Below are 27,795 nucleotides of genomic sequence, written 5' to 3' on the forward strand. Positions count from 1 at the left end.
TGTCTCTCTGCTCCTCCAGTGGTCCCCACGCTGCTTCTGTGGAGGGGAGAGGAAAGTTCTCCTAAGGAAAGTTGTCTTCGCATTTGGTTCCCTGGGTACAATCAGTCAGGGCTCTATTTCTGCAACAGAAAGCCCGAGTTTCTTCTGGAAGGGCAGAGTTGGGGACTTTAGTAAGAAGAAGATGAGAAAAAAGTATGTGCTCAGGCTCCTCCCTTCTAAGCTCTGCCAATCCAAGACGAGCCATGGCTTCAGGGGCAGCACAGGCCCCAGTGAGCTGTTGATCTGCGGGTGCCTAGGCCTTGCGTCTAGGATCACCCCTGCAGGTAAAGAGGTCAAGGCCCTGGTCTGTCGTTTTGTGAAGGGCTCCCAGGCAGTAATGGGGAAGGGACAAAGCCTGCCCTGAGAATCCAACTTTCTCAGTTCTACATACATATTTACCCGGGTGTAGTTCTGGGCTGATCTGTAATGCCCTCCCTGAATTCACTCTGGTCAGACCTCCAGGTGTGTCCAACCTAGTCTCGCCACTCAGCGTCTTCTACCCTGAGTGGGCTTGCTGAGATTGGGTGGGTGGATCTCTGCTCTGGGGCCTGGCAGGGCTGGGATAGCTTGTTTCCAAACATACCCCCTGGCATGGTGGAAAGATGCTCTGTACCTACTTGCAGGCTGTCCTGGGATCTGGGGATGTCTGGGACGCTCAGTATGTGAATGGAGCAACTCTGCTGGATCCCTGGGATCATCCCGTGGTCACTCAGCTTTTGTCTTCCTCCCATTGGCTCTTCCTTGCTGTCACTCAGCTTTTGTCTTCCTCCCATTGGATCTTCCTTGCTGTCACTTAGCCTTTGACTTTCTTTCTGTGGACTGCAGCCCCACCCCCAGCCGCCTCTGAGCCCCACAGCCTCCCACGACAGGCAGTCTGATTTGAATCTCCTGTGCAGCTTCTTTGGGCACAGCTATGTTGGTTGAGTGTGCATCGTGTTTGGGAGATGTAGAGCACCGAATGACTGTAAGCAGACTGGGCAATCTGTGAAGGAGGTTTATGGGCCCTCTGTGGAGATTTGAGAGGAAGTCCCAAGTGTGCAATGGTCATTTGCACAGGCAGTGGCCAATGCTTTGCACTAATTGGCAAGGGCAGGATGTCAGACATCACCACAGTTGGTTCTTGACATCAGGTGTGGAGCTGAGAGTCAACCTAGGGAGAAGATGAGTTTTCTATAGCCGAGTGGAATTAATCCTTGGCATACATACCATCTCTGTTTTCTTTTACGACATCTGCACACTTTTTGAGATACAAACTGATGGACTTGTTTATTTTATATTGTGTTTTCTTTGCTTTGTTGTACAGTAAGCTTAGCATAAGAATTGATGAAAATCCCGCCACTCCTAACCCTCACCATTGTCTGATTTGCAGTCAGGGTTTATATTAATAATAAAAACTCTCTCTTTTTGTTTCCTCAAGGGCATATTTCCTGCTTCTTATATTCATCTTAAAGAAGCAATAGTTGAAGGAAAAGGGTGAGTTCATTCTTGATGTAGAAATGAAGAACTGGAATGATTGCGCTTGGTGTGGCTGCCGTATATGTGGTCAAGTAACTGGGAAATAAGGTGCAGGGTGGAGCTGGCATGCTGTCCAGGATGTTTGGTAAGGAAAGGGGAGATTGAGTCAAGAGTTGGAGTAGGTGAGCACCATAACTCACTGAACCTGAGGTTGGTTTTGGGGAACGTTGGCCCTGGGGCTCTGTCCCATTGGCCAGGGACTTGTAATCATCCCACCTCTGCGTCCACTTTTCTAGAAGTCTTGGCATTCCATGATACAAATGGAGGTTTGGGGGACTCTACTGTTGTTAAGTAGAGGTCTGGTAGAATTTACATCTCAGGTAATTGTGATGTATGTTTCCTGGAGGTCATCAGACTGATGCAGAAGATCATTAAAAGGATGCTTGTAGACCAGGAAGCCTGTTACGCTGGAACAGCAAATGAATAGCCAGGTGTGAACTTGGAAGAAGGAGCATTAGAATGTTTTTCTTTTTGGTCTCTGCTCCATCTTCACACTCAGTTAAATATGTAAATTATAAAATTACTAATCATATGATTACTGCATAATGACATCTTTTTGGCTGATTACAAAATTGCCTTTCCAAGCACTGTACTTTTAACATATAAAAAGGACTGGAGTTCCACGATGCATAATGAAGATGAAGAAAGCAATTGAGAGGCGGGAGCGGTGAGGCCCTGCCCGGTGGTGGTTTTATTTTCAGACAGATAAAATGTTTTGTGTGCAGAGTTCTAAGTGGAAGAGGAAGAGAAAGTTTTTGAAGCTTTGACTCTTTTGTGGACAGAACTGATCAAGTGTGCATTTAATGTGCTTTCATATTTGGCTGTGTCAGAATCCTAATGCAAATCACCTTGCATTGGATTAATTTTTCTTTTCCAAAGCATTTTGAGATATAAATGTGAGCGCAGGTTGATTTTTGGTAAGGGGAGCCACACATGCCTCCTCAGAAGACCTGGAGCCGGTCTTTCGGCACCAGTGTAGGGGAGTGAGCAGATCAACGGGCGACTAAGCAGTGCACCAACACTTGTCCTCCTGCTGCTTTGGGCAATGGGTCATTGGTTCCCATGCAAAAAACTAATGAGACCTCATCTCAATCAAGAAATGAGGTGTGGTGGTACTTACCTATCGTCTTGGCTGTGAGGAATGACCCCTACCACCTGGGCAAAGTCAGGAGGACTGAGCTCCCAGCTCTGGTAGTCCAGCAGTGATCAGTGGAGGCTTCTCCCTCCAGGCCCTGGAAGGCGACTGGCCCACAAGCACCCACGCTCCCGTTAGCATCCTGGCTAGCCGGCCAGGCTGCCATTTTAGCAGTCATGTGCCTTGGACGACTTGATGGAGTCCCATTGGACAGCAGTGAGGGCTGGTTGCACACAGCCCTCTCAGACATGGGGGCCTCGCCCTCCTCAGGGAGATGGACGGTCTTCCCCAGGGAGGAAGTCCCCTTCAGGGTTTCCACTATCTCTTGCTTAGGGCCTCTTCCATCAGCAAGTCATTCAGAGATGAGAGCTAGCAGGGCAGCAGCGTTGTGGTCCTTCCCACTGGTGTGGGCCTGTGCAGGGTGACCGGTTGCAGTGAATGTGGGTCCTCCGTGCGGGCTGACTCTGGTTCTTCAGGACACACTCAGGGACAGTGTCAGGACACTGAGGCAGTGGTCCCTGGGGCCAGACGCCCAGAGACACGAGCCACAGATCCGGTTGCTCACATGGTCCCATGCGGATTCAGTCTAGAGTAGTGCTCTCCCCAAGCACTGGATTTTTGAAAGATTCATACATGGTTAAAGAGTTAAAAGCAAGGCAGGGGTTAGTTTGGAGGGGGAGGGGAAGGATAATGGGGGCTGACACTGGTTAGTGCGCCCCACAGGAGGCCCCAGTCCTCATTTCACCAAGGCTGTCTGCCCCCCGCACTATCATGTGGTGAGTGTTCTGCCTGATGGTGAGGTGAAAACAATCTTAACCCGAACCTGCAGCTGAATGCTGCACAGAATGGTTGTAGTTTACGGTGTGTCTTTGGTGGAGGGGTAGTCGGGTTTCCCATGACATTTGGAAGTCTTTTCATGGCTGTTACTTTGCCTCCTTTCTCTTCCCTACAAGGTGGATGGCTCACCTGCATTGTCACGCAGGAACCCTCTCCAGCTTTGTGCAGAGACCATGGCATTCGGAGACATGTGTTTCTGGGTGTCGACCTGGTCATGTTTGTCTTTTTGTTGTTGTTTTCCATTTAACTGTTGGACCCCATCACTGGGATGGGGGAGCTGTCCGATGCAGCTGACTGGTTCACCAAGTCTGCTTTTGTTTTAGGCAACATGAGACTGTCATCCCAGGCGACCTCCCCCTCATACAGGAAGTCACCACCACGCTCCGGGAGTGGGCCGCCATCTGGAGGCAGCTCTATGTGGTGAGAAAATGGGGGGTTTAGTCAGAGCTTAATACAGTGCTGCGGGCGCTTGCGGCTCATTCCTTTTATCCTAACTTCTCAGGATGCTGAGATCTGAGGGTAATGGTTCAAAGCCAGCCCTGGCCGGGAAGTCTATGAAACTCCAATTAACCAGCAAAAAGCCAGAAGTGGAGGTGTGGTTTAAGTGGTAGAGTGCTAGCCTTGACACAAAAGCTAAGGGACAGTGCTCAGGCTCTGAATTCAATCCTTTCCCCCACTTCCCCCCCTAAAAATCCCCTACATTAAAACAGAAATTAGTATTTGTTTATGGATATAATAATATAATAGGGATGTTTCTTCTTTTTTCTTGCTATTACCTATAGGTAATGCCTCCGATAATTCTGATGGTTTTGAGTAGTTGGTTTTGTAGATGTAGCTACGTGAGTTATTGAGAGGGTAGGAACTTTGTACATGCTGGCTTTGTGCTCAGTTGTCCAGTTCTCCTGGTTTTGGAAGAAATCCTATTAATGCGGGGAAGTTGGAGATCTGACATCTTTCATTTCATATTCCCTCAGGGCATTTCCTTGCAGATAAATTCATATTTGCAGAAGATTACCTTTTGTTAAGCCCGTATTTCTATTCACAGTGTTGATTTCTCATATGCTAATGTTATTATCACCAAGCCAGGGCTCTGGGAGGAAGTCAGTGCGTTAATTTCTCAGGAACACAGAAAACTTCCTAAAGTCCCACAGCTGCTCGGCATTTTTGATTATACAGTGGTTTCCTATAAATGCGTGGTAATAAGCAGTTGCTGTAATTGTTCATCAAATGGACTCAAAAAAACCTAAAAGCGTAAAGTTAGCCATGAATGTTTTGTGTAAATCTGAGCAATATCATAGTCGGTTTTGCAATTTTTAAACAAAAATATGGCAACAAAATAAACAGGAGTTGCTGCTGACTGATATGTGTAGATGCTGGTGTTAGGCCATCCTGGAACGGCCATTCCTAATGACCCCTTGTCTTCCCCCTATGAGCCTACATTTGACCCAGATGGACGGACCTTGTCCGTTGTAAGGGGGCTGGAATTGTTTGATGGACCTTTGTAACCAGGAGAATTAAGAAGAGGGAAGAGAGCTAGGTGCAGTGGGTCACGTCTGTGAACCTAGTTACTTGGGAGGATGAGATCTGAGGGTATTGTAACGCCAGCTGTACCAAGAGAGCTGCAGACTTTTCATCTCCATTAACTCCCAACAAGCTGGAGGTGGAGCTGCTTGTTTAAGTTGTAGAGTGCTAGCCTTTCACAAAAGCTCAGGAACACTGCCTATACCCTGAGTTCAAACCCCAAGACCTGAATAAAAAAAAAAAAAACATTAAAAAAAAAAAAGAAGAGGGAAAAGAACATAATGTTGCAGTAGATCATTAAACTTGATTCTCTTGCTTTTATTTAAGAAATCAAAATTAGGGTGTTATAAGGAACACCACATGGGAGGTAAAACACCTTGCCAGGTGCTGTGTGATAAATGGGTGGCAAGGCTCTTAGCAAATCCAAGAGCAGCAGATTCAGGCAGTACAATTTTTTCTTTTTAAACAGAAATAACAACTTGGCACGATGGCTTACCTCTGAAATCCTTGAGAAACTGAGGTCAGGAAGATTGTGGTTCTAGACCAGCCTTAACAAAAAGGTTCAGGAGTCTCCTCAACAGAAACAGCTGAGCATGGTCATGCAATGTTGTGCCAGCTACATTGTGGAGGTTAAATAGGAAGATTGTAGTCCAGGCTGGCCTAACAAGACCTTACTTAAAAATAAGCAAAATATAAAGCCCTGGGATCATGGCTCAAGTGATAAAGCACCTCTCTAGCAATATCACATCCTGAGTTCAAACCCCAGTACTGCCATAAATAAATACCCTCAAAACAAAACAAAACAAAAAACAAATGATGATGGCCATGTTCTATTTTTTTTACAGGGACCATAGCAAATCAAATGTTCCCCAGTTAGGTTCCACCTGGATTTCTCTTCATGAAAAGGCTGTATAGGGAGTCCATAATTGGTGAATAGTGCTACTCCCATTGCAAAGCTGTTTTTTTCCTTAACACCATGAATCCCTTCAGAATATAGATTGGGTGGGAAGAAGTGTGAGTCTGCTATCTTTCTTGTGTGCATCTTCCTTTGGCAAAGAAGGGGAGGGGGCTCCAGACCAGGCCTTGCACAGGCCCTGTTCAGCTGTGTGGGCCAGAGGACACACAGGCAGCCATTGTGTGATGGCTCCCTGTGAGACTTTGCTGACAGCCAGGCCGGAGTGCAGGCCCCAAGGTGCTGGAGGGTCCAGGTGCGGGGGTTTCTGAAGAATGGCAGAAGGAACGAGCAAGAAGGGAGGGCTTGCAGCTGATACTAACACACAGGGAGCTTGAAGTGTTGCCTATTCCTTGACTGATGATAGATGTGCAAGGCCATGCTTAAATCTTACCTTCCAGTTCTGCTATGCTTTCCTTCCATCCCTCCCCCCTCCCTCGCTCTTCCTTCTCTTCCTCCTCCTCTTCTTCCTGTTCTTTTTTCTTCAAGTCCCCCGAGGGCTTTGGTTTCCAGAGGAACCAGGTTAGTAGTTTCAATGAGCAGACAAGTTCCTATTCCATCTCCTCACTCCAAAAATCCATTTCATAAATTGTCCTCAGATGGAGGAAGATGGGATATTACACTGATAAGAACAGACAGGACGCTTGATCATAACCCAGCGGCAGAGAACAAAGGCATTCAACCCCTTGATTCAGTGCTGTATACTTGGGAATGTCCCATGACATCTTGAGGGTGATGCTTCTTCTTCTTATTTTTAATGTTTGATTGCTTCATTAGAATCAAATTTTATATAATGTGCTCTATTTCCTGCTAAAATCAGTCTGAGTTGTATTAATTTTAATTTTTTTTTTAGCAGTACTAGAATTTTAATTCAGAGCTTCGTACTTGTTGTGCAAATGCTCTGCCACTAGAGCACTGGCCCCTGCATGCCTTTTTCTTTTCAAGTTTGTTTTTTGGTAAATATTTATGTCAGTTGTGTTTTGGATAGGTTATCAGGCTTTTGCATTGGGCCCAACTCAGACTGAGATATTCTTACCTCTTCCTCCCATTTAGCTAATATTTCAGGCATGTACCACATCTGGCTTCTATTTGAAATATTCTCACTAGGTTTTTTTTTTTTTTTTTGCTTGGGCTGACCTTGAACTATGATCCTCCTGTCTTCAACTCGAAGTAGCTGGCATTAATAGGTACAAGCTACCTTATCCAGCTAAAATCAATTTTTAACTTGACACTAACCAAATCTCATGGTATAGTGTATATATTATATGTATTGGAAGAAGTATCTGTTCAGTGTGATCTTCACAGTGCTGTTTAATTTTTTAAAATTATATTTTTATTGTCTTTAAGTAGTAGTTCAAAGGGGTTACAATCCAACATTTTACACGAGAAACTTTTCCATGACCTTTGTTTCCCTTCTTGTCTAGCAAGATAACAGGGAAATGTTTCGAAGTGTCCGTCACATGATCTACGACCTCATCGAGTGGAGGTCACAGATTCTGTCTGGAACTCTGCCCCAGGATGAGCTCAAAGAGCTGAAGAAGAAGGTTACAGCCAAAATCGATTATGGAAACAGGTTTGTTTACTTAAAGATGATTTCATGCTTAAATTACCCAGCATAATAGCAGGCAGAAGCCTGAGGACACCACAGTTGCATTTCATCAAAAAATCAAATTTCTAACATCAAAACAGAAGCACGTTTCCACTTAGAAAGGGGTGGGGTATTGTCCGCTGGGTTTTGAAATTCAGGGCACTGTTGAATCGCCCTATAAACCTGAGCTCTCTTTCTCCCCAGGGTGGGGTGTCCCCCTCTCCCGCAGGCTGGGGGTAGGGCAGCCCCCCACAAGGAGCTTCTTTCCTTTTCTGCATGTAGTAGTACTTGCCCTTAGTCCAGGTGTGCAGTACTCAGAACTAGGGCTCTTCCCAGGGACTCCCCCAGTTCTGAGTCCCAAGACAGGTCACTATGAAACTTGTCCTCTGGGTAGTTGTGCTGGGCTCTACAAACAGATGCACAGCTGGGCCACGTTCAAATTCCAAGAAGCTATCTCAGGCAAGTGCTCCCACCCAAGGCAGGCGCCAGCCAGCTCCCCTTGAATGCCGGCATAGACAGTGTACCCCTACCCCACAGGGCCTGCTCCCGTGCGGGCAGGAGACCCTCTCTGACCCCGATTCTGTCAGGTCTGTAACTAGAACGAAGATGTGTCTAGGCGCGTCCAGTCACCGTTTATTTTGTTGTTCTTGCAGGATTGGCACATTTTTTTCCCTGAAAATTCCTGGCTTGTCTTTCAAAATTTACATTATTATTATGATTCATTTATTATTAATTTATGTAGCTATGAAAATCACCTCTAGATTTACTGTAGGTGGTAGGGTTGGACCAAATGATTCTGGAAGCCTTAAACAGTCCATCTGGTGCCCAGCCCTGGCTGAACAAAGCTAAGGAAAACTTAGATATGATCTGGGCACATCTACATCCGAATCACTTGGAGAGGCTTTAGGATACAGGACGCTGGGATGCACCTGTGCTCTGACCCCACCCACACCAATGCTGATCCTGCCCACAGAGCCCTGGCCACGCCCACAGAGCACTCATCCACCCAGGGTACTGACTTGCCCACATAGTACTGCCACATCCACACCAATGCTGACCCTGCCCACAGAGCCCTGGCCACGCTCACAGAGCGCCCTCAATGACCTCAGGCCTCTTTCTGGTTTCAAGTCTGTTTACCCTCAAGGCTGCTGCAGCTCTGGTTGGAAAAGTGAAGCAGTTGCAGTTACCTTCCAAATGGTGCTGTGCCAGCCTAACAGTAAAAAAGAAACATAGCTGACCTGCTTTTGAGTCTCACCTCTAGCTTTAAGCTGTGTGTCAGCAAGAGAAATGCAAGGTTAGCTTGTGATGGAATGTTTATTGTTGGATTCAACTCTCCTCCTAAGCTGGTAACTGTTAAAGACATCTTTGGACTGCAGTTTATTTTTCTGAAGGACTTTCTTGTGTCATATGGTTTTGAAAAAAGACCTTGCTCCTATAGATTTGTTAGTAGTAGAAATATAATCCCAAGGGCTGGGCAGGGTATCAGCTGCCTCTGGTTAATTTCCTGCTCTAAGATCTACTTGTCCTACTAAAAAGAAAATCAGAGTACCCCACCCTGGCAGAAATTTTGATTTCTTCATTTTGTATAATTCCTTTTACTTATTTTTTTAAATAAGAGGTTGGGTTAAAAATATCAGATAATAATTGTACTGGATTTGGGAATTGGAGAGACTTTTGCCAAAAAAAATAGTTCTAGATGTAGTATGGACAGACTTATTAGCCAGATGTTGCTTGTATTTTAAGTTGGCCACTGCATTCAGCCATCTGGCCAGGAAGTTGCTTAATGTAATTGTGAATAACATCCATATGTTCCCTGCTCAAACACAATGGGACATCTTTATTGTAAGTCTTCTGGTGGCTCCATGTAGGGTTTGGCACGGACACTAGGCAGAAGGGAAGTTTTGTTGAGATTGCTACCAGACAGTGGTGTGGAGTTTATGTGTGGGTATGTGTGTCTTTGTGCCAACTCTTCCTCGTCCTCTCTTTCCTCAACCCAACCATGATGTGACAGCTGCCATCTTTTTTTTTTTTCTTTCTTGTGCTTGTATTGGGGCATGAACTCCTGGCCTAGGTGTTGATCTTTAGCTCTTTTGCTCAAGGTTGGTGTTCTACCACTTGAGCCATACCTCCACATCTGGCTTTTTGGTAGTTAATTAAAGATAAGAGGTCTCACAGACTTTTTTGCTCGGCCTGGCTTTTAACTGTGATCTGTAGATCTCAGTGTCTTGCATAGCCAGGACTGCAGGTGTGAGCCTTGGCTCTCAGGCAACATGGCTGGCCTCTTCCACGAGTTTGGATGTGATTATGACAACATAGATATATAGTCATGTACACAGGTTTTGTATGGGTGTACAATGTAATGTGCTTTGTCGGTCCTTTCTACCATTCTCATGCCCAGTGCCTTGGCGGGCTTTGTAGATGTATCAGACTTCTTATTGATTGACAAAGTCACTATTGCAATGGAACTAAAAACTGAGACATTTGCTCTTTTAATTCCCAAATGTGACAACACGTTTTGAGTTATTGAAAACCACACTTTTTGAGATATTTTCATCTGTTCAGTGGCTGGGGCTGAAATTGTCCTGATGTTGTTTGTAACCCTGAAGTTGTGAATTCTTGTTGTTCTAGAATTCTTGACTTGGACCTTGTGGTGCGCGATGAAGATGGGAATATTTTGGATCCAGAACTAACAAGCACCATTAGTCTCTTCCGGGCCCACAAAGTAGCTTCTAAGCAAGTGGAGGAACGATTGCAAGAAGAAAAAGTATGCTGGCCCCTCTGTTGTAGGCCGTGTGCATGTGGACTGCACTTCTCAGGGAGCCCAGAATCTGCATGCATGGGAGAAGTACACAGAGTGCATCCCGTGATGCCTGGGAAGGGACAGCGGCAAGCAGGGAGGCGAGGGGATTCCCTTCCTGAGGAGATGCACACAGGAGCTCTCAGTGACGCTCACCTCTGTAGTCCTCTGTTGAGTGGGAGACAAGGCCATGTTCAGCCTCTCCTCGCTGACAGCGGAAAGTGGGCAACCTAGAGTAAGCAAGGGGAGGGCAGGGAACATGTCTCAGCTTTTCATCTTCGTCCTTCAGGGCTGACACTAAGAATTGCCTGAACCATCTTTTAATTTAACGTGCACTTATCAGGCATCTGGTATATGCGAAGGATATGATGAAGAATGAGACAACGATGTCCGTGGGTCATTTATTCTGAGGGTCCCCCCAAACTACAAAAAGCTATTCCTCCTGTGGTCACCTTCCTGCTCCCTGCAGTTCTGTGACCCTGAGGATACTCAACACTAGCTGGTACACAGCACTGCGACCCCGGCCTAGGGTGCTGTGTTTTCAGTGTGGTGGATGTGTGGTTTGGGATGGCGGGGACACCGCACCAGTGAGAGTGGCTGGCTAGCTGTGAACCTTTGCCCAGGGGCAGTGCTGCTCATGTGGACTTTGTTTTTTTTCCATGTAGTCTCAGAAGCAGAACCTGGATATTAACAGACAAGCCAGGTTTGCAGCCACCCCTTCTCTGGCCCTGTTTGTCAACCTCAAGAATGTGGTTTGTAAGATCGGAGAAGATGCCGAGGTCCTCATGTCTCTCTACGACCCTACAGAGTCCAAGTTCATCAGGTGTGTGACTTCCTCGGTCACGGTTTTGGTGTCTGATTAGATTTAAGCAAATGGCACCAGAACCATCCATACGCCCACTTGGACTGATACTGCTGGGGAAGGCAGGGTTCAGCTTGAGGGGCTGTTTCTGGCCAGCATGGTAGCTGGTTGGGCTCTGGGTGGAGTATGCTTTCTTACAGCTGTGTTGCTGTTTAAAGGTTGTTGGATTCCAGTAGTTCCTGGAACACCCTGTGATATTTTAAGGGGTGAGCTGGAGGTGGAAGCAATCCTTAGTTTTATGTGTGTCTGTATAAGACTTTGTATTTCCATATTCACCAGAAGGTCACCTTTTCCTTTTTCTAACTTTTGAATGTTGTTTCTGTGACTGCTATGTTTCTCCTAGCCGACTGGCTGGAATAGAGAGTCTGGAAGGGTGCTTACCACCTATGGACTCATCATTAATATCTGCAGAGTGAAAACGTGGCAACCCATTGTTCTGGTGGGGTCCTCTTTGTCCAGCTGGAGACATTCTAATTAAAGTGTATGCAAAGTCTGCAAGAGTCGGTGTGAGTTAAGACTCAAGTGTCTACTCTTGTATTATTCAACGATTAAAACCTCAGTGTAGGTCTGAGACAGAATAACTGGGTGAATTCATTCCCACTTCTCATAAGGACTTTATATCTTCCTGATGTAGGATACAGTATTTGCATTGTATTTGGTTTGTTTTATGTTCTGAATTAAATATACATTGTATTGAATTTTATGCTCTTATCATTCTAAATTGACAAGGCTTTTCAAATTGTAAACATCGAAATACAGTTCGCAAATAGTTCCCTTACAATCATAACTGAAGAATCTCAATGGAGCCCTGCCAAGGTGTGTGTGTGCAGTATTTGCTCATGGGGGAATTAGTCTATTCGACATTGTTGCTGTTTATACACTCACAGTTTATAAATTGTGGTTACAGTAGATCTCCATGGTATTAATTATAAGGTCATGTACATGTGCATTTAAGACCCTGGTATATTTGGAAAATTAATTGGCTTTTACTTCTTCCTTTTTCCAGTGAAAACTATCTTGTTCGCTGGTCGAGTTCAGGGTTACCCAAGGACATAGACAGACTGCATAATTTGAGAGCTGTCTTTACGGTAAGTACACGTTCCAGGACTAGTTGTGTTGTTCATCTCTCTAATGGCTATGTTAAGTGAGCTTTTTCTCTGATTTTTTCTTCACTGGTGCATGGACCTCGGAGCCTTGCAGCACAGGTTACTCTTAGCTATATGGAAGTTGGAGTCTCTAGCTAAATTTAACAGTCCCTGTGACTAAGCCAGGTATGGCAGCACATGCCTGTAATCCTAGCTGAAGGTTCACATCGGGAGGATTGCAGTTCAAGGCCAGTCTGGGAAAAAACTTTGCAAGACCTCATCTCAGTCAATAAAAGCTAAGTATGTTAGCTGGGTACCGGTGGCTCATACCTGTGATCCAAGCAACTCAGAAGGCTGAGATCTGAGGATCATGGTTCAAAGCCAGTCTAGGCAGGAAAGTCCATGAGACTCTTATCTCCAATAAACCACCAGAAAACCAGAAGTGCCACTATGGCTAAAGTGGTAGAGTGCTTGAGTTGAGCTGAATTGCTGAGGGACAGTGCCCAAGCCCAGAGTTCAAGCCCTACAACTGACAAAAAAAAAAAAAAAAAGGCTAAGTATGTTGTACCTGACATCCCAGTTAAGTAGGAAACATAAGTAGGAGGATTAGAGTCCAGGGCATAAATGTGAGAGTTTATCCAAAATATAACAAAAGCAGAGAAGGCTGGGCGTGTGGCTCATGTTGCGAAGATCCTATCTAGCAAGCGCTTGGCCTTAAGTTCAAACCCTAGTACTGTGCTTCCCCTCAAAAATACTACTGTGACAAAGATTTTCTCTATTACAGCATGTCCCTTAGACTTGTATCTCAATTCACTTAGGTTCCTTTTTTCCTTTGACAAGCATCAAAATGCTGCAGTCTTGATTGAGAGAAGACTCCCAGCCCAGGTCTTCCCCCTCCTTTCTGCTTGTATTCACCTTGAGTAATGGTTCTCCATCATAATTTATGGAAATGAATATTTCTAGGACCTTGGAAGCAAAGACCTGAAGAGGGAGAAGATTAGTTTTGTCTGTCAGATTGTCCGAGTGGGTCGCATGGAGCTGAGGGACAGCAACACTCGGAAACTGACCTCGGGCCTGCGGCGACCTTTTGGCGTGGCTGGTAATCCATTTCCTTCTTTTCCTTAGGGTGCCAGGTCACCACCTGTGCCAGGAGTAAGAGCTGTTCTTGTATTTTCCACCGTGGGCAGCTTTGATTTAAGCTTTGATGGTGGAGAGAAAAAAGGAGAGAAAAAAGAAGTGTATTCGTTTTTGTTTTTTTTCCTGGATAGTTTCAAGCTGACCTACTAAACTCAGGAGGCTTTGGGTCCAAGAGCTTTCGAGGAATGTTTGCTTTGAAAGGCGATTTCATCTTTTCTTGGGAGAGGCTGTGGCCCATTTCCTTTCAGCTTCCAGGGAAGCCAGGCATCGGAGGGTTTCAGGCTTACTGGACTTGGAGATTGATTTGGATGGGAATGGTGTAGACCCATCAAAGGATGAGGGTGGTGGAGAGAGCGAGCACAGTGAGCCCAATGTAGGCTTTTCCTCCTTTGTATCTGCCTGGTTATCTTTGGTGGTAACAAAAGCAAAGTGTGATCCTGGTCAGATCTCGTGATGAAGGAGAAGTATCCCCAGACACTGGTCACTGGCTGACCATTTCAGTGTCATTCCTTTTTTCATAATTTGGGCCAACATTTTCCTCACTATTTTATAGTTGCTGTGGGATTTTGCCATCTTGTCCTCTTTGTCCTTACTTAGATTTTTTTTTTTGAGACGTACATGTACACAGTTCTTTCTGTTTTTTGTTTGTGAGACAAGGTCTTGCTATGTAGCTCTGGCTAGCCTTGAACTCATGATCTTCCTGCCTCAGCCTCCTGAGTGCTGGGCTTACAGGCATCTGCCACTACTCCTGGCTTTTTTTTTTTTTGTCAGACATGGAGCTTGGATTCAGGACCTGAGCTTTTTTTGCTGAAGGCTAGCACTCTACCGCTTAAGCCACAGCTCCACTTCCAGTTTTCTGATAGTTAATTGGAGATAAGAGTCTCCTGCTCAGACTTTCCTGCCTGGACTGGTTTCAAACCACACTTCTCACATGTTAGCCTCCTGAGTTGCTAGGATTACAGGTGTGAGCCATCAGTGCCTGGCTGGTTGGGGAAATTCTTTATATTTTGTCTGCACAATGATGAGAGCTTCTCAGAAGCTCAGAACTTAGGCTTTTGTCTCTCTCTTCTACATAGACTGTGTTCAGAACAGTTTTAGATCCGGACAGTTCTCATATCCCTGTGCCAGACTTGCAGCCGGGCAGGGGTGAGGGTCCCCTCGCACGGGAACTCTCATCCCAGCAGGCACTCCGGTCCCCGTCTTTCAGAGGACACAGGCTGCGCTAGTGGTCATGCTCAGCATTGTGCTTCTCTGTGGGTTTGGGACAGTGAATCCTGCCCTGTGTCCTCCTCTCCGCACAGAAGTCATTCCACTGCCCTGCAAATCCCCCATGCTCCTGTGGACTTTAAGCAAAAACGCATCCAGTCATTTAAATCAACGATAACCACTTCGTGTGGTTCAGTGATGTGGGCGTCGTGAGCGAGAGAAGCAGGCTGCTCCACGCTGCTTCCATCTAACTGCTGCTGCCTTCTAATGGGCCGTTCTATGATTTCCCCGGCTGTGAGTGAAATGTGGAGGCTGGGGTTCCGCTGTGGGGTTCCTTCGGCCTTGCACCAGCGCGCATAGTCACATTTCCACTCACGGTGACTGGAATTCCCACCTTACAGCTGCTCCTCCACTTTTCAGAACCTGTAAGTCCCTGTAGGTAGTTGAGACACCTGTATTTTCTGCAGAAATTTTCTATTCCCTCCCTCTCTCATCTGCAGGGTAGTTTGAAGGAAATGTTTTATTTTAGGCACAGCCGTATTAGGTTCCCTGAAGTAATCAGAGATGTCTTTGACAGGATCCCTGAGCTGTTCCGCTTGCCAGCGTGGTGCGTGGTTCTCTGGTTATTAGATTACTGGAGAGATCACACTGTTGTTAAATTCCTGTGAGCGCCATTGTCGTTGGAGTTGTTAAAGTGAAGATGAGCTTTTGGCGAAAGGCTGTCAGTTTCCCTCTCTTTTTGACTAAAATGGGGTCCCCCCCCAGTATTCTTCAGTTCAGTTTTAATGTTCCCAGGGAATGATGGCACAAGGGCGTGGCAGGGGTGATGATGGTCCCATTCCTGTGCATGCCACTGTTGCCCATGAAGGCTCAGACTGTGCCCATATTTGCTGGCTGGGCTGGTGTTGGGTCAGAGCCTCCTGGCTCCTGGACTTGTCTAGGAATCCAGAAACTCTGGCCTATACTGTGCTGTGGGGCAGTGCTGATGGCCCTGACTTAGTGCTTTGTTTCTGGAGTCAGCGGGCACTCTGGCTTCTGTTTACTCCCTGGGGCTTTGGTCTCTGTCTGTGAGGCCAGCCGTGTCCTAACTCCTGGTCTCTACAACCACTTTTCCACTGCTGGCTCCTCTGGATTTGTCTTTGTCTTCTTCTTCTGTCTCATGTCCTGGTACCCAGTACTCTGTAGGTTGCTGGTCGTCTGTTCTGGATGCTGTCTGAGCTCTCCTGACTCTCACAGCTCTGCACGGCCTGGCATGAGAGCCTCACTTCATAACTTCAGCTCCCCTCCCCCACCTCCACTCCTCCCCCCCCACTTCATAACTTCAGCCCCCCTCTCCCACCTCCACTCCTCCCCCCCCCCCCCCCGCCTCTGCTCTCTGCCATTGGACATCCCAGGCCTGGTCGCGTGAAGGCCTCTCCCAGGTCCTCTGGGCAGTGACCTCTGCTCCTGGTCATAGCTGCCTTGCCAGTGTTTGGTCTCTTGGCTCTTCAGCGCTTGAGGAAGCCAGAGCCTCAGTTCATCCTGGGCCCCATGGCGGGGTCCTCTCCCCCCGTCCCCCGTGACTTCAAACGTCTGCTGTGTGAGACCCACTCAGTGGTGTGCACTAAAGTAAGAGCTTGAACTTTCTGCTCATTCAGTGTCCAGTTTCCGAATGGAAGTTACCCTGGGACACAGTGGGGGAGCATTTCCTCGTGATTTTTGCTAAGCAGATTTATCCAATCCCAAAATGCTACCCAAGCCTGCTCGTTATGTGTCAGTAGCACTGTGCCCAAGGTGCGTTCCCCTTCTGTAGTTCGGAGTGTATCTGCACAGAACCCCACTTGCCACATGGGCCCCTCCCACTTGGGCCCCTCCTGCCACAGGCCCCCTTCCGTTCCTGCCAGAGGAAGGGGAGAGGCATTTTGGTACTTTATTCTACCTATTTGTATGCAGCTCCAATTTCCACATGCAAATTTAATTTTGAGGCTTTCTTCAGAATGATTCTTGCTTGTCTAGGTCAACAGAGCCCAGTTCCTTAAAATGAGAAAAATATTCATGGATCTTAAACTTACCAGTTTTAGTCTTATTGAAAAAAAAAAGTCAAAGCCAGGCACTGTGGCTCATGCTTGTAATCCCAGCTACCCAGAAGGCTCCGATTGAGAGGATTTTGGTCTCAAGCCACCCCAGGTTAAAAGGCTCCCATCTCAACCAGTAGCTGTGGGCAGTAGTGTTGGCCTGACATCCCAATACTGCGGGAAGCTTCCAGTCTAGCTGGGCCTGGTTAAAAAAGTGAGACCTGATGAGAAAAATCACAAAAGCAAAAAGGATCGGAGGTATGGCTCAAGTGGTAGAATGCCTACAAAACCCGGAGTGCAAACCCAAGTATAGTGACCCCCTCCCCCCCAACCAACCAACAACAGCAGCAGCAAAACCCCAAACCCTCCAATTACAATCACCTTCCTTTCTCCTAAGCCTTTTGATAATGTACATTCAATACTGGACATTTTATGGGAGAAAGATTGTTAAATAAATCATTCCTAAGTCTACATAGCCAGGGCTGTACCCTGTGATGAGTATGGTATATTTCTAATTGTTTTTCTGTGTTTGTGGTATGTAATTTAACAACTGTAGCTTAGTAAGGTTGGTTGATTTTTTTTTTCCTGTCTCTTCGGTCTCTTTTTCTTTGCCATTTTAACCATTTTCAGATGCACCGTTCAGTCATAGAAGCCATGTACCATTTAGTTTCTAAAAACTGAATGTCTCATGGACATCTGGTTTTGTTAAGTTGATTCAGGGGTTAGGGTTTGGAGGAGCAGAGTCTGTGGCTGTGTCATTACTTCTGTAGTCTGTGTGGTGCCGGAAGTGTGGCGTGAGGGCCCTGGAGCCGAAGCATCCCCCTCTGCTGGCCACAGAGAGTCTCATCGCGGTGATGGGGGAGCTGTGGTCCTCATGCTCACTTGCTCCATGCCCAGATGCTGTTACTACGTTGTGGAGATGCATCTTTCCCCAAGGCTTGAGCTGAGCCTCATCACCTCCCCATTTGCTCTGTCCCCCGCCTGCCACCTTCCTCCTCCCCACACACGCTGCGTGGTTGTTTTCTAGCCCATCCACTCTCACTCCCACACACCATCGTGCTATCTGCGACTGGATTTGACAGTCTTCCACCTGGATGTGGACACTTTGCTGCCTTGGTTGGGAGGCGGTCCCCGTGAGTCCCTTGTGTCTTCTGACATCAGAGGTGATGTGTACAGGCCTCGTGCTGGGCAGGGCTGGGCCTGTGGCATGGTTGTTATTTGCAGGATGAAAGCGGGCCAGCATTGTGGGTGCTTGAACTGAGGCTGTGTTTCAGGCCTACTTGCTGCCTTCCTACACACAGTTACTGAGTCCCATCAATAGCCGGGGTTCACGCTGGTGGTGCAAGCGAGCGTGATATGCGAGGAGACCCACCATGAGCCGTCGAGACAGTCTGGGGTAGAGGAGCGCCAGGTTCAGGCTGACTTTGTCCTGGCTGTAGTCACTTGGGTGGCATCCTGTGAAAGCCATCACGATTCCATGCTTCTACACTAGTGGCTACGTGCATGCCTGCGTGTGTGAGTCCCTTAGCAACAGGTAGAGGCTGGATGTAGAGCCAGCCACCCCCATGAGTGCCCGGTGCCGGGCAGGCATCTGACCAGGGTCGGACCTGCGCTCCACCCCATTGTCTGGTGGTCGACCGTTTCCCACGGTTTTCCTTCACTTTGGATTCTTGGATATGGATATTTCTGAGCACACTGGTATACTCTCCGGTCTCTGGTCCCACCAGTTCACTGGGGGCCATGACCTATCTCACTCCACACCGAGCAGGGGACATAGCCATCCTGTCTTGCCCTGTATGGGCTTGCCCTCTTTTGGGGTCTCTCCTTGGACAGGGGTCATGGTGCAGGAATGACATTCGTCCACATTTTCAGTACACAGCACTTGTCACTGGGGAAGAACTTGGGCGCTCTCACCTTTGGCCAGGTGAGGTGGGCTGGGAAAGACACAGAGTCTGAGGTCATGCCCAGTCTTCTCGGAGCTGGGCTTGGGTTTTCTTGCTGCATTTGTGATAGCTCAGGGTAAAAGATGTTTTGTCCAGAAGGTAGGAAGTAGCTGGGGGCGGGGAGGGACCTGAATACCATCAGGGATATAAGAGTTTCTCCGGGATGTTAGGGAGCCCAGTCCCTGCAGTGCCCGCCTGAGCTAACCTAGTGATCTAGAGCTGGGCACCGAGGCCTTTCAGCCCTGTGGCTTCGGGGTATTTGTCAATTCCTGTCTGTGAGCTTCAGATTCCTCAGATGCACTGCAAGTGACCAAGGGCCAACATTGAATGACACCCCCATATTCCTCTACAGACACCTGTGTTTGGTGGCAGGGGAGAGGGGTCCTTGGTAAATTAGGGCTACGTGCTTGGTGTCTTCTGATTGGAGTGTTGCTGCTTGTGACACGTGGCTGTGTACCTTAGTTAGGCTTAAGTGAATGAGATCAGTACAGTCACACATGCCCAGGTTTACGCATCCATGGCTGGATTATATTTTCTTCTTCCCAAGATTGTCTGTGGGGTTTCACAGCACAGAGTCGTGGCTAGGGGATGGCAAAGGAACTTTCTCGGTGTGATGCTGACTGGAGCTCCAACTCCATGGGGGCTCAGCGTTCTCGGTTGACTGAGTTTGTCTTCAAACAGAGAAATCATTTAGACGTGAAGAAAATTCCTCTACATAACCCATAGTGGTTGGCTAGAAGAGGACCCTGAATTCCTTTTGTTTGTTTGTTTGTTAACTTTGTATGATTGTAGCATTGAAGCAAAACCCATCTCTGTTCTTTTCTTGTTCCCAGTGATGGATGTAACTGATATAATAAATGGAAAAGTAGACGATGAAGATAAACAACATTTCATTCCCTTCCAGCCGTAAGTATGGAGCGGTCCAAGTCCTAACCAGATAGAATGAATGTGGAAGTTCTACCTGTAATCATCCTTGTAATGAAGTTTCTACATGGAGCTCAAGGAGGGATTCATTACCCTAATGCGAAATCTGTCTAGTCACTGCCACAGCTCATAGAATTTTTTGGTATCTGTTAGAGTCCTGGTCCTGGGGGTGGATTTCACTGTGTTCCCTGAGTTACCTACTGTCTCAGAACAAGAATTACAATTCTGATCTAACTTTAAATGTTGCTGTACATAATTGATTTATCGTAGCAGCAATTCACACTTTCAAATTCATCACATAGGGTTTGCCGCTTTGAGAACAGAGACCAAACAAAATAATGAGTTCTTTGGTTAGAGCAAGAAATAATACTTTAAAGCTTCTAATTTACACTGCGGAATTTTTCTGTCGTGGTTTTTCACTCAGAGTGGACCATATACGTGCTTGTCATTTTTTAGTCTTTGTCTACTTCTGACCCATAGTCTTCTTTAAAGGACAAAAGACTCAGGAAAAGCCCTGGGGGACGATTTGTGGAATCGATGCTTTGATTTGAAGCTAGACCCCATGGGGACGTTGGAGGGTTTTCTGTTTTTTCCTGGTCACTGGCGCACGTGTGGCCGCCCGCGTGCCGGTCCTCGGCAGCCTCGGGAACACTGCTCCCTCAGGAAGCGGATGGCGATGGCAGAGAGGCGGCTTCTCCCGGCTCTGAGGGTTTGGAGGGATAAACTCCACGGGCTGCCGTGGCCTGTCCACGTGGCCTGTCATGGCAGTCTGTGTTCTTGCCTTTCTCTTCCTTATTGTTTTAATTGAAAGGATTGCAGGCTTGAGACCATGATATTTTAGAATGTTTACGTTGTTTAGGGGGTGGAGGGGCTGCGGGAGGCTGGTGTCGGAAGCACCTGTTTTGGGAGGTGTAGGGAAGAGGACATGGCATTTCCTTCACACTTTCTTCGTGACTGCCCCCGAGGCCTGAGTGTGGCGCCACCTGTGTGGTGTGTAGAGAGCACGCGGGGCTTGCTGTGCAGGCAGCGCACGTGGGCAGCAGTGCCCTAGGCTTTCTGTGTAGCTCGGTAGAAGACTTTGCAATTTCTTGACAAGAGAATACCATTAAACCCTGCATCACCTAGCCTAAAGCCAGGGTTGAGTTATATATATTTATATAATATATGTATGTAATGATACATATATGTGTGCAGATATAACCACACAAAACAGGAGACAAAGGCTGTTGATAGCTTTCGACTTGTTTTTGTTTATCCAGTATGTTAACTACTATCCCATGTAGTTATTTACATCAACTCAAATTGAACAGGATAAACAAATTAGCTCTTCCACGACCCCAGAAGTGTTCAGTTCCCCATGGTGTAGGTGGCTACAGCGCTGGACAAAGCACCCACAACCATCTCCATCACTGGAACACTGTGGTGGGTGATGTTGTGTTCGAATTGTACCCAGTGAAGATAGTTAGGAAAAGGAACACAGTTCTGCAGGTTCTGGAAGCTTCTTCAGCCAATAAAGGGAACATAGTTTTGGAACATGGGCAGACATGGAGGTAATAAATAAAATACATCCTTGTAAAATGATCATACTTTATTGTTTCTTGTCCATAAGAACCAAAGCTGTTCCCAATGCTATATTACATATTAGACTTCAAGGTTTCTGCCCCAATGTGCCATTAAGTTGACTTTATCTGTTGTTTTCTCTCCATGAAAACTCAAAGGGAAAACAATAAACAATCACGCAAAGCTTTAGGTAAGGAAGTTACCAGTTTAGATATATGGTTTCTATGAGTCCTGGCACAAGGTCTTTGGGATCTCCTTTGTGTCTTTCTATCTTTTAGTGATCGTCCCCTTTAAAAAATGTTACACACTCATCACTTACATAAGCTGTGACTCTTGCTCCATAACGGAGGACTCCTACGCAGATTGATGTTTTCAGTGTTGGAAGCACAGAGAGCAGCGCATTTCTAATGGCAGCCTAAGCCACAGAGCCATTCTTGGGAGATGTCGGCCTAATGAAACCATTTTTGCTCCATTAAAACTGATGTATTATCCCACAGGGCTTGTTTTAGGAACGAAAGCTCAGCGCATCTCTATTTCTCTCTGTCTCTGTCTCTGTCTTTCTCTCTAAGTGGGTGAAGTACAGCCCTCAGTTCCCTTGAGTGATGCAATGGTTATCTCTGCCATTGTGTCCAGAATTCATTTTCAACTTAACGTGCACCATGGGTATTTTCTTCTTTTCCCCTTTTGTGAGCCATGGCACCACATGCCATGTCTCTTGGCACGTGTGGCCTGGTTGGAGTCGGTCACTTACGCAGCCAACATCTAAGGAGGCTCCTGGCACAGGGGTGCTGACAACCGTGCGGGTTTGCACCCCAGTTGGTGTCCTGGCTTCAGCGTCCCCACCGTGGCGGCCCCTCCCACACGTGTCCTTCTAGAGGGCAAAGCTCCAAACTTCCCCCAGCTGTTGAGTTTCAGAGGTGGTTTTAGGGGATGGGTAGGAGTCTTCAGTTCCCTTTTCCCTTCAGAACCTGCCCCTTGTCCTCTGCTTGTTCAGGACTACCGACGTGGGAGAAATGACCGTAACCGTGCCTTGGAATAAGACACAGTTGAGCCACCATACTTCCCAACCACCCCTTCCAGTAGCAAAGGGAGTAGAGGCCCAGTGTGCATGTTTCCTGGGAGTGGGGGACCCCGACGGCCTGACGTCTCTCATTTTCCTGATCGATGCTTTTCCCTGTTTCTCTTGTTACCTATCCTGCCCTCTGTCGTGCGTTGACTCATGACGACGCTCTCGCACTCGCGGCGATGCTCCCCTGTGTCCCCCTGTTACTGTGACCCCTGGGTCTCTGTGCCCTTTGTCTCCTGTGGTCTTGGTTGTCCCGTGCCCTCCAGGCTCGCGTTGGATGAAGCCATTCGACACAAGCCGCTCAACATGTCATCCCGTTTTTCACCCAGGGTGGCAGGGGAGAATGACTTCCTTCAGACTGTTATAAACAAAGTGATCGCTGCCAAAGAAGTCAACCACAAGGGGCAGGGTATGTACTGTGCTGTGCTGTGTGTGTGTGTGTGTGTGTGTGTGTGTGTGTGTGTGTGTGTGTGTGTGTGTGTGTACATGCACGCACATGAACCTGGGGGTGCTGGCTGGCTGGCTGGCTGGCCGGCTGGACTTTCAGTCGAATGTGGGTGGCAGTCACCGCGGGGAGGGTGTGTCACAGTGGTCCCCTGTGGACAGCAAGTGTGGCTTCCTCACTGATTGCCTTTGTAAGGGTTACTGAGAGGCAGCTTGGGCTGCAGGGAGAGCTGCAGACTGAACAAGACACGATTGGATCTCTGGGAAGACCCCAGAGCTGAGCCGTCTTCCTCAGTCATCTCCTCTCCTCTCCTTACCTTTTAAAAAGTAAACAATAAGTTTATGTCAAAGTGAAAAGAAAGCCATCAAAGGAAGTAGTGAGACTCTCCACTCATCTGGAGAGGGGCCCAAGGATGAGTCCAGTGGAGTTTTGGGAGCAGGCTGCCATTACAGTATGGTCTCTCAAACCTCCTCCCCGGGCTTTGTGCCGGTCAGTTGCTGGCTTGTGCATTTGACAGGACATCATGACTCTCTCTACTGGTTGAGCAGACACTGAGGGCATTATGGGAAGAGGCATTTGTGAGGGAACTCAGCATTATGGGAAGAAGAAACATTTGAGGAGGAGCCTGAGGCACTATGGGAAGGTGGTGGGCCACATGTTATCTGCCATATGCTATATCTGCCACCTACCAGTTCTCCCTTCTCTCTCGTTACCCCTCTGGGATAGAACTAACTGCTATTAGGGACCAGGGTGACGCCCCTCCACACTCCCCCTCCCCCCCCCCGGCTTCCTGGTGAAAGGGACAGAGTGGGGTATAGCAGCTTGGGATCCTACAGGAAGTGTCTTTTGGGCAGATGAGACATGGTTTGTGCCCTGTTCCAAGGGACCGTTCTACAGCTCCAGACAGCTTGTGCGAGGCTCCTTTTTCCCTGGCCATTTGTAGCTTGCCTGCTCCCGTCCCCTGCTCACTCTGCAGCCATAGCTCTTCCCATCCGATCCCCAGCACGTGCCTCTGTCCCTGTTTGTCCTCACCCGTGAGGTGTGCTAATCACTGGCCCGCTGTCTTCTGATTTGTCCCTCTGTCTCTCAGGAAGGTGGCTTCTCTGCCGTTCTGTCATGGACAGGCTTTCTCCCCTCCCACTCCCAATCTGACACCTTCATTGTTTTCAATCCCACACTGACAAGTTCTCAGCAGCTGACCTTCCACAGGCAGAACTAATGGATCATTCACCCCAGGCCTGGCACGGGGCTGGCCAGGAGGCTGCCAGAAAACAACTGATTATGGAGGCCCCCTCCTGCCCAACCAATGGGGAGTCAGCTTCAGAGCTTTGATGCTAGCCTGGCTTATGAGGTCTAGGAAAACCCACTTACCAGCCCCCGATCCCAGTCCCCAGGCTTTCCTCAAACCGCCTCTCCATCCATTCCCCCTTTGTCCTCAGGAGAGTACTAATTGAGTTGGAAGAATATTCTGGACAATGGGCCCTCCAAGGGCTCTGTAGGGACCCTTAGCTGGTATAAACCACCCCCTTCCTAGGCCAGCAATAGCAGAATAGCCATCTAAGCACTGAGTCCCTGGGATGGGGTCGATCACAGAGCACATGTAAACCCACACAGGTCCCGTCCTCTTCTAAATTCAGCCCTCCCTGGCTACCTGGTGGCCTCAGGTCTGAGTTTATATTGGTGCCATTCTCCAGGCTGAGAGCCAGTGAGCCAGGGCCCTAGCGGGCCCCTCAGCCCTGGAACAGACACTCCCCCCCCCCCCCCCCTTGCACTGCATGGATATGGGTTGTTCTTGCAGTGTTCTCAGCGTTTTGGCGAACATGGGTTTATAAACAAGCAGAAGGGGACTGTGTCAGGCCAGCAGGACACTACCCCCAGGGGAGGACAGAAGTCTGCCTCTGTCAGAGGCACAGCTATGCTCTGGAGCATGATGACACCGGTGCCCAGCTGGTGCCTTGGACTCCTGGGAAGGGGGAGTAGTTTCCGGTCACTGACTCACAGTGCCCTGGGCAACATCCCTAACCAATTCTGCCTCCATCCTGAACCTTAGTTCATGGCTCCTGCCGGAGCAGAATCCAGGCCATTCCACAGGAAGCGATGGAAGATAGGACCCTGGAGTTTGGGTTGCAGTTACTGGGGGCGGGTTGCAGGCTTCCCTGGGGCTCCAGCTTTCCCGTCCTCACGTGTCAGGCTTGTGCCAATGCTTGCTTGGCCATTGGAGAACACCTGGGCTGAAGAGAGGGAGGAAGTACTCTGCCTTTCTACCTGCTGCCTGTCTGTCTGCATTTGCTCCAAACCTTGGCCTATTCCTATTCTAGGTTTGTATCCACTAGTTACCTTGCTGCGATGTGTGCCTCTTCATTTAGTTTTCAGTGTTGGGGATCCATCCCTCAGTCTTGTAAGTCTTTTATATTTGATCCAAATTATTCTCACTTGTGAGCTGCAGGTACACGGGTATCGACGGGGGCCGTGAGCCCGCAGCCCCGTGACATCTTCCATGTTTGTGATGTCATGAACACCCAGCCTTCTTGTTTTTAGATGTTCTAGCTAAGCAGATGTCACCTAGAAACCTACTTACGTTCTTTGGAGAAAATTGGTCTCATTTTCTCCTGTGAGGAGAATGTTTTAAACTCATTGTCATCAGGAAAATTTAGTCTCTATATTTAAATTGTGTTGTAGCACAATGGATGCTGTCACTAATATTCCAGTTAAAGAATGCAGATATTTGAGTGAGCTGGTCTTTGTCAGGAAAGAGAGGACAGGATTTTCAGTTATTAACAACTACGCAGAGCCAGGAGACAGGGGGAGGCCGTGGCCAGACCTCCATTCAGCTGCTGCTGTGTGTGAACTAGAAAAAGGGGCCCCTTGTCTGGGTGAGGAGATGGAGCGTGGCGTGCTGAGGCACTCACTTTCTTGGCCAGCACTTGACGTGCAGATCCTGAGAGCCTCTTTTCCTTCTCTCACCTTGTCTACCCTGCCCTGCACTAAGGTGGCTCCTGCTAAGGCCTGGGTGACATCTTGAGTGCTCAGTGCCTGGCCTGCTCCAAACTCCCTTTCCTGTGGGAGCAGCTGGCACCTGGGCCGCATGGACGCCTCCCTTCCAGCCCTTCTCTCATTTCTCTGGCTTCTCCTTCCTGGTGTGAACTTAGAGAGAGAGAGAGAGAGAGAGAGAGAGAGAGAGAGAGAGAGAGAGAGAGAGAGAGAGAGAGAGAGAGAGAGAGAGAGAGAGAGAGAGAGAGAGGGGAGAGGGGAGAGGGGAGAGGGGAGGGGGGAGGGGGGGAGAGGGGAGGGGGGAGGGGGGAGGGGGGAGGGAAGGAGAGCTTTTATACATACTGCAGGACCCTCTTCTTTTCCCCTGCCCTGGTGCATTCCAATAGGAACCCTCTCTGAGAGTCTCCCTCCTTCCCCGGCCTTTCTTCCAGTTCTGCATGTTAACCCGAAGGTTGGATTCTTGTCCACCCTTCTCACAGTTGAGTGTAGATTCCCCTGGGGCTGCCGCACGGCTCTCCCTGTCCATTCCCACTTACTGCTCCCGTGCTGCCACGTGGAGTCAGGGGCAGACCTGGGCCTCGCTCCTAAGCCCTCCTTGGGACCTCCCCCCTCCTCTCAGGTGGGTCCTGATAGCCTCCCGATGCAGCCACTGGAGTTTCATTTCTTGTGGCCCGCAGACCCCCGCCCTCGTGTGCTCAGAGGAGAGCGTAGGTGGGGATGAGCCCACTGTGCCCTTCAGGACAGCTCTTCCACGTGTGCGTGTCGAGGGACTGGGAGTTAGCATGGGGTTCCTATGATGATCCTAAGTCTGGTGTGGCAACAGCCACTCCCATCCGTGTATTCAGTGTGCAGGGAGGGCCTGGCACATAGTAGGTACTCTGTAGGCAATTCGGAGAAGCTAGGAGGCTCCCTCATAGCAGGATGGGATTTCCCCAACTCGCAGGATAAGGAGTCATCAGTGATTTTTTTCTCAGTCACAAGTGATGCTCATCTTTGTAAGGGGACAGATTCTCCAGGGGAGCTGTTCCAGGACCGCGAGCTGGACTCCGGGGTGAAGCCAGTGGGCAGCTGGCCTGGGGCTCCGCGTGTGCCCGTGGAACAGCTTCCAGGCCCACTTAGAATACAAGCTATGGTGGACAAGGCTTTGGATATTTATCTCATTTTTCCTTCTCCAGACTGCAGGGTGCTGAGCTAAGCAATAGGAGAGATAGGCCCCTTGCTCTTTGGAAGCATCCAGAACGTGAATAGCTGCACACGTCTGCAGTCACAGAGATACAGCCATATATGTAGACACACCTGTGTTCATACACAGAAGCACATAGGGACACACACAGTAACACACAAAGCCACACGAACACACGGATGTATGCAGGCACACGCAGACGCAGCCTGGCACAGATGCTGTGATACGTTCACCGAGCTGTGCGGAGCAGGCCGGGCCCCGCGGCCCTGTCTGCCACGTGCCAGACAACACTGGCACTCTTTGCACGCGAGCAGAGCCATTGTGCTTGAATGCAGCTGGCCCCGCCGGGCACTGGCTTTGTCTCCTGCCCTTGATGCATTCATTGCTGGCGTGTGCTTTGTCCCCGTCCCCTGAGAGCTGAGCGCACATGCTAATCTAACCACAGAGCCTGTGGCCTCTGCTCCCTGGCCTCCTGGCCTGGGGGCACTGCATTCACCACACCACACTTGCTCCAGGAAGTCTTCCATGTCTTCCTTACTAGGCTGGAAGAAGTGAGTCTCAGCAGGCCTGCTCTGTTGATGTAGCATGGAGGGTTCGCTCTGCGGGCTGCGTTGTCTCTGGCACAACCCTCCACGTTCTGCTGCTCACCTAGGCAGGGTGCTGTGCTTTGGCAGCATGAGACCCCCTGTGTTCTTGAAGAAAACTGTTCACCGCTGACTCCTCCCTGCCCTTTGCTTTCGGGCATACAGGAGAATGTCAGTCTCTTTGTCTATCCCAGATAAACGCCACCTTCTGATGCATCCTGACTGTCTGTCAGCTCAAAAGGGCTGTGCAGACGCTCTGTGTGTGGACCCCTCTATCTGTTCCTCCCTCCTGGGCAAGGTCTGTTTCCCAGCTAACCCCAGCAGCTCATTTTTGCCTGGGCTTCTGGCTGTATGTTTCAGCTCTGGTGTTG

At 48.5% G+C, this 27,795-nt stretch overlaps 1 protein-coding gene and 1 pseudogene across 4 annotated transcripts in view; one reads left to right on the forward strand and one right to left on the reverse strand.

Moving 5' to 3' along the window:
• Positions 1 to 27,795, forward strand: part of LOC138803983 (dedicator of cytokinesis protein 1-like) — a 231,270-nt gene that overhangs the window by 50,131 nt on the left and 153,344 nt on the right. For 3 of the 4 annotated variants that reach the window (XM_069988292.1, XM_069988291.1, XM_069988289.1), the window contains exons 4-12: positions 1,457 to 1,512; positions 3,850 to 3,946; positions 7,424 to 7,572; positions 10,216 to 10,351; positions 11,050 to 11,207; positions 12,253 to 12,334; positions 13,295 to 13,430; positions 19,505 to 19,577; positions 22,488 to 22,630. In XM_069988292.1, the coding sequence (XP_069844393.1) occupies positions 1,457 to 1,512; positions 3,850 to 3,946; positions 7,424 to 7,572; positions 10,216 to 10,351; positions 11,050 to 11,207; positions 12,253 to 12,334; positions 13,295 to 13,430; positions 19,505 to 19,577; positions 22,488 to 22,630 (1,030 nt within the window). The remainder of the gene's footprint in view (positions 1 to 1,456; positions 1,513 to 3,849; positions 3,947 to 7,423; positions 7,573 to 10,215; positions 10,352 to 11,049; positions 11,208 to 12,252; positions 12,335 to 13,294; positions 13,431 to 19,504; positions 19,578 to 22,487; positions 22,631 to 27,795) is intronic. The other variant, XM_069988290.1, reaches the window with a different exon arrangement.
• LOC138803996 (U2 spliceosomal RNA) lies at positions 6,501 to 6,673 on the reverse strand (annotated as a pseudogene).

Source organism: Dipodomys merriami, unplaced genomic scaffold (genome assembly GCF_024711535.1).
Source record: "Dipodomys merriami isolate MVZ:Mamm:240054 unplaced genomic scaffold, mDipMer1.0.p SCAF_35, whole genome shotgun sequence".
Classification (NCBI taxonomy): domain Eukaryota; kingdom Metazoa; phylum Chordata; class Mammalia; order Rodentia; family Heteromyidae; genus Dipodomys; species Dipodomys merriami.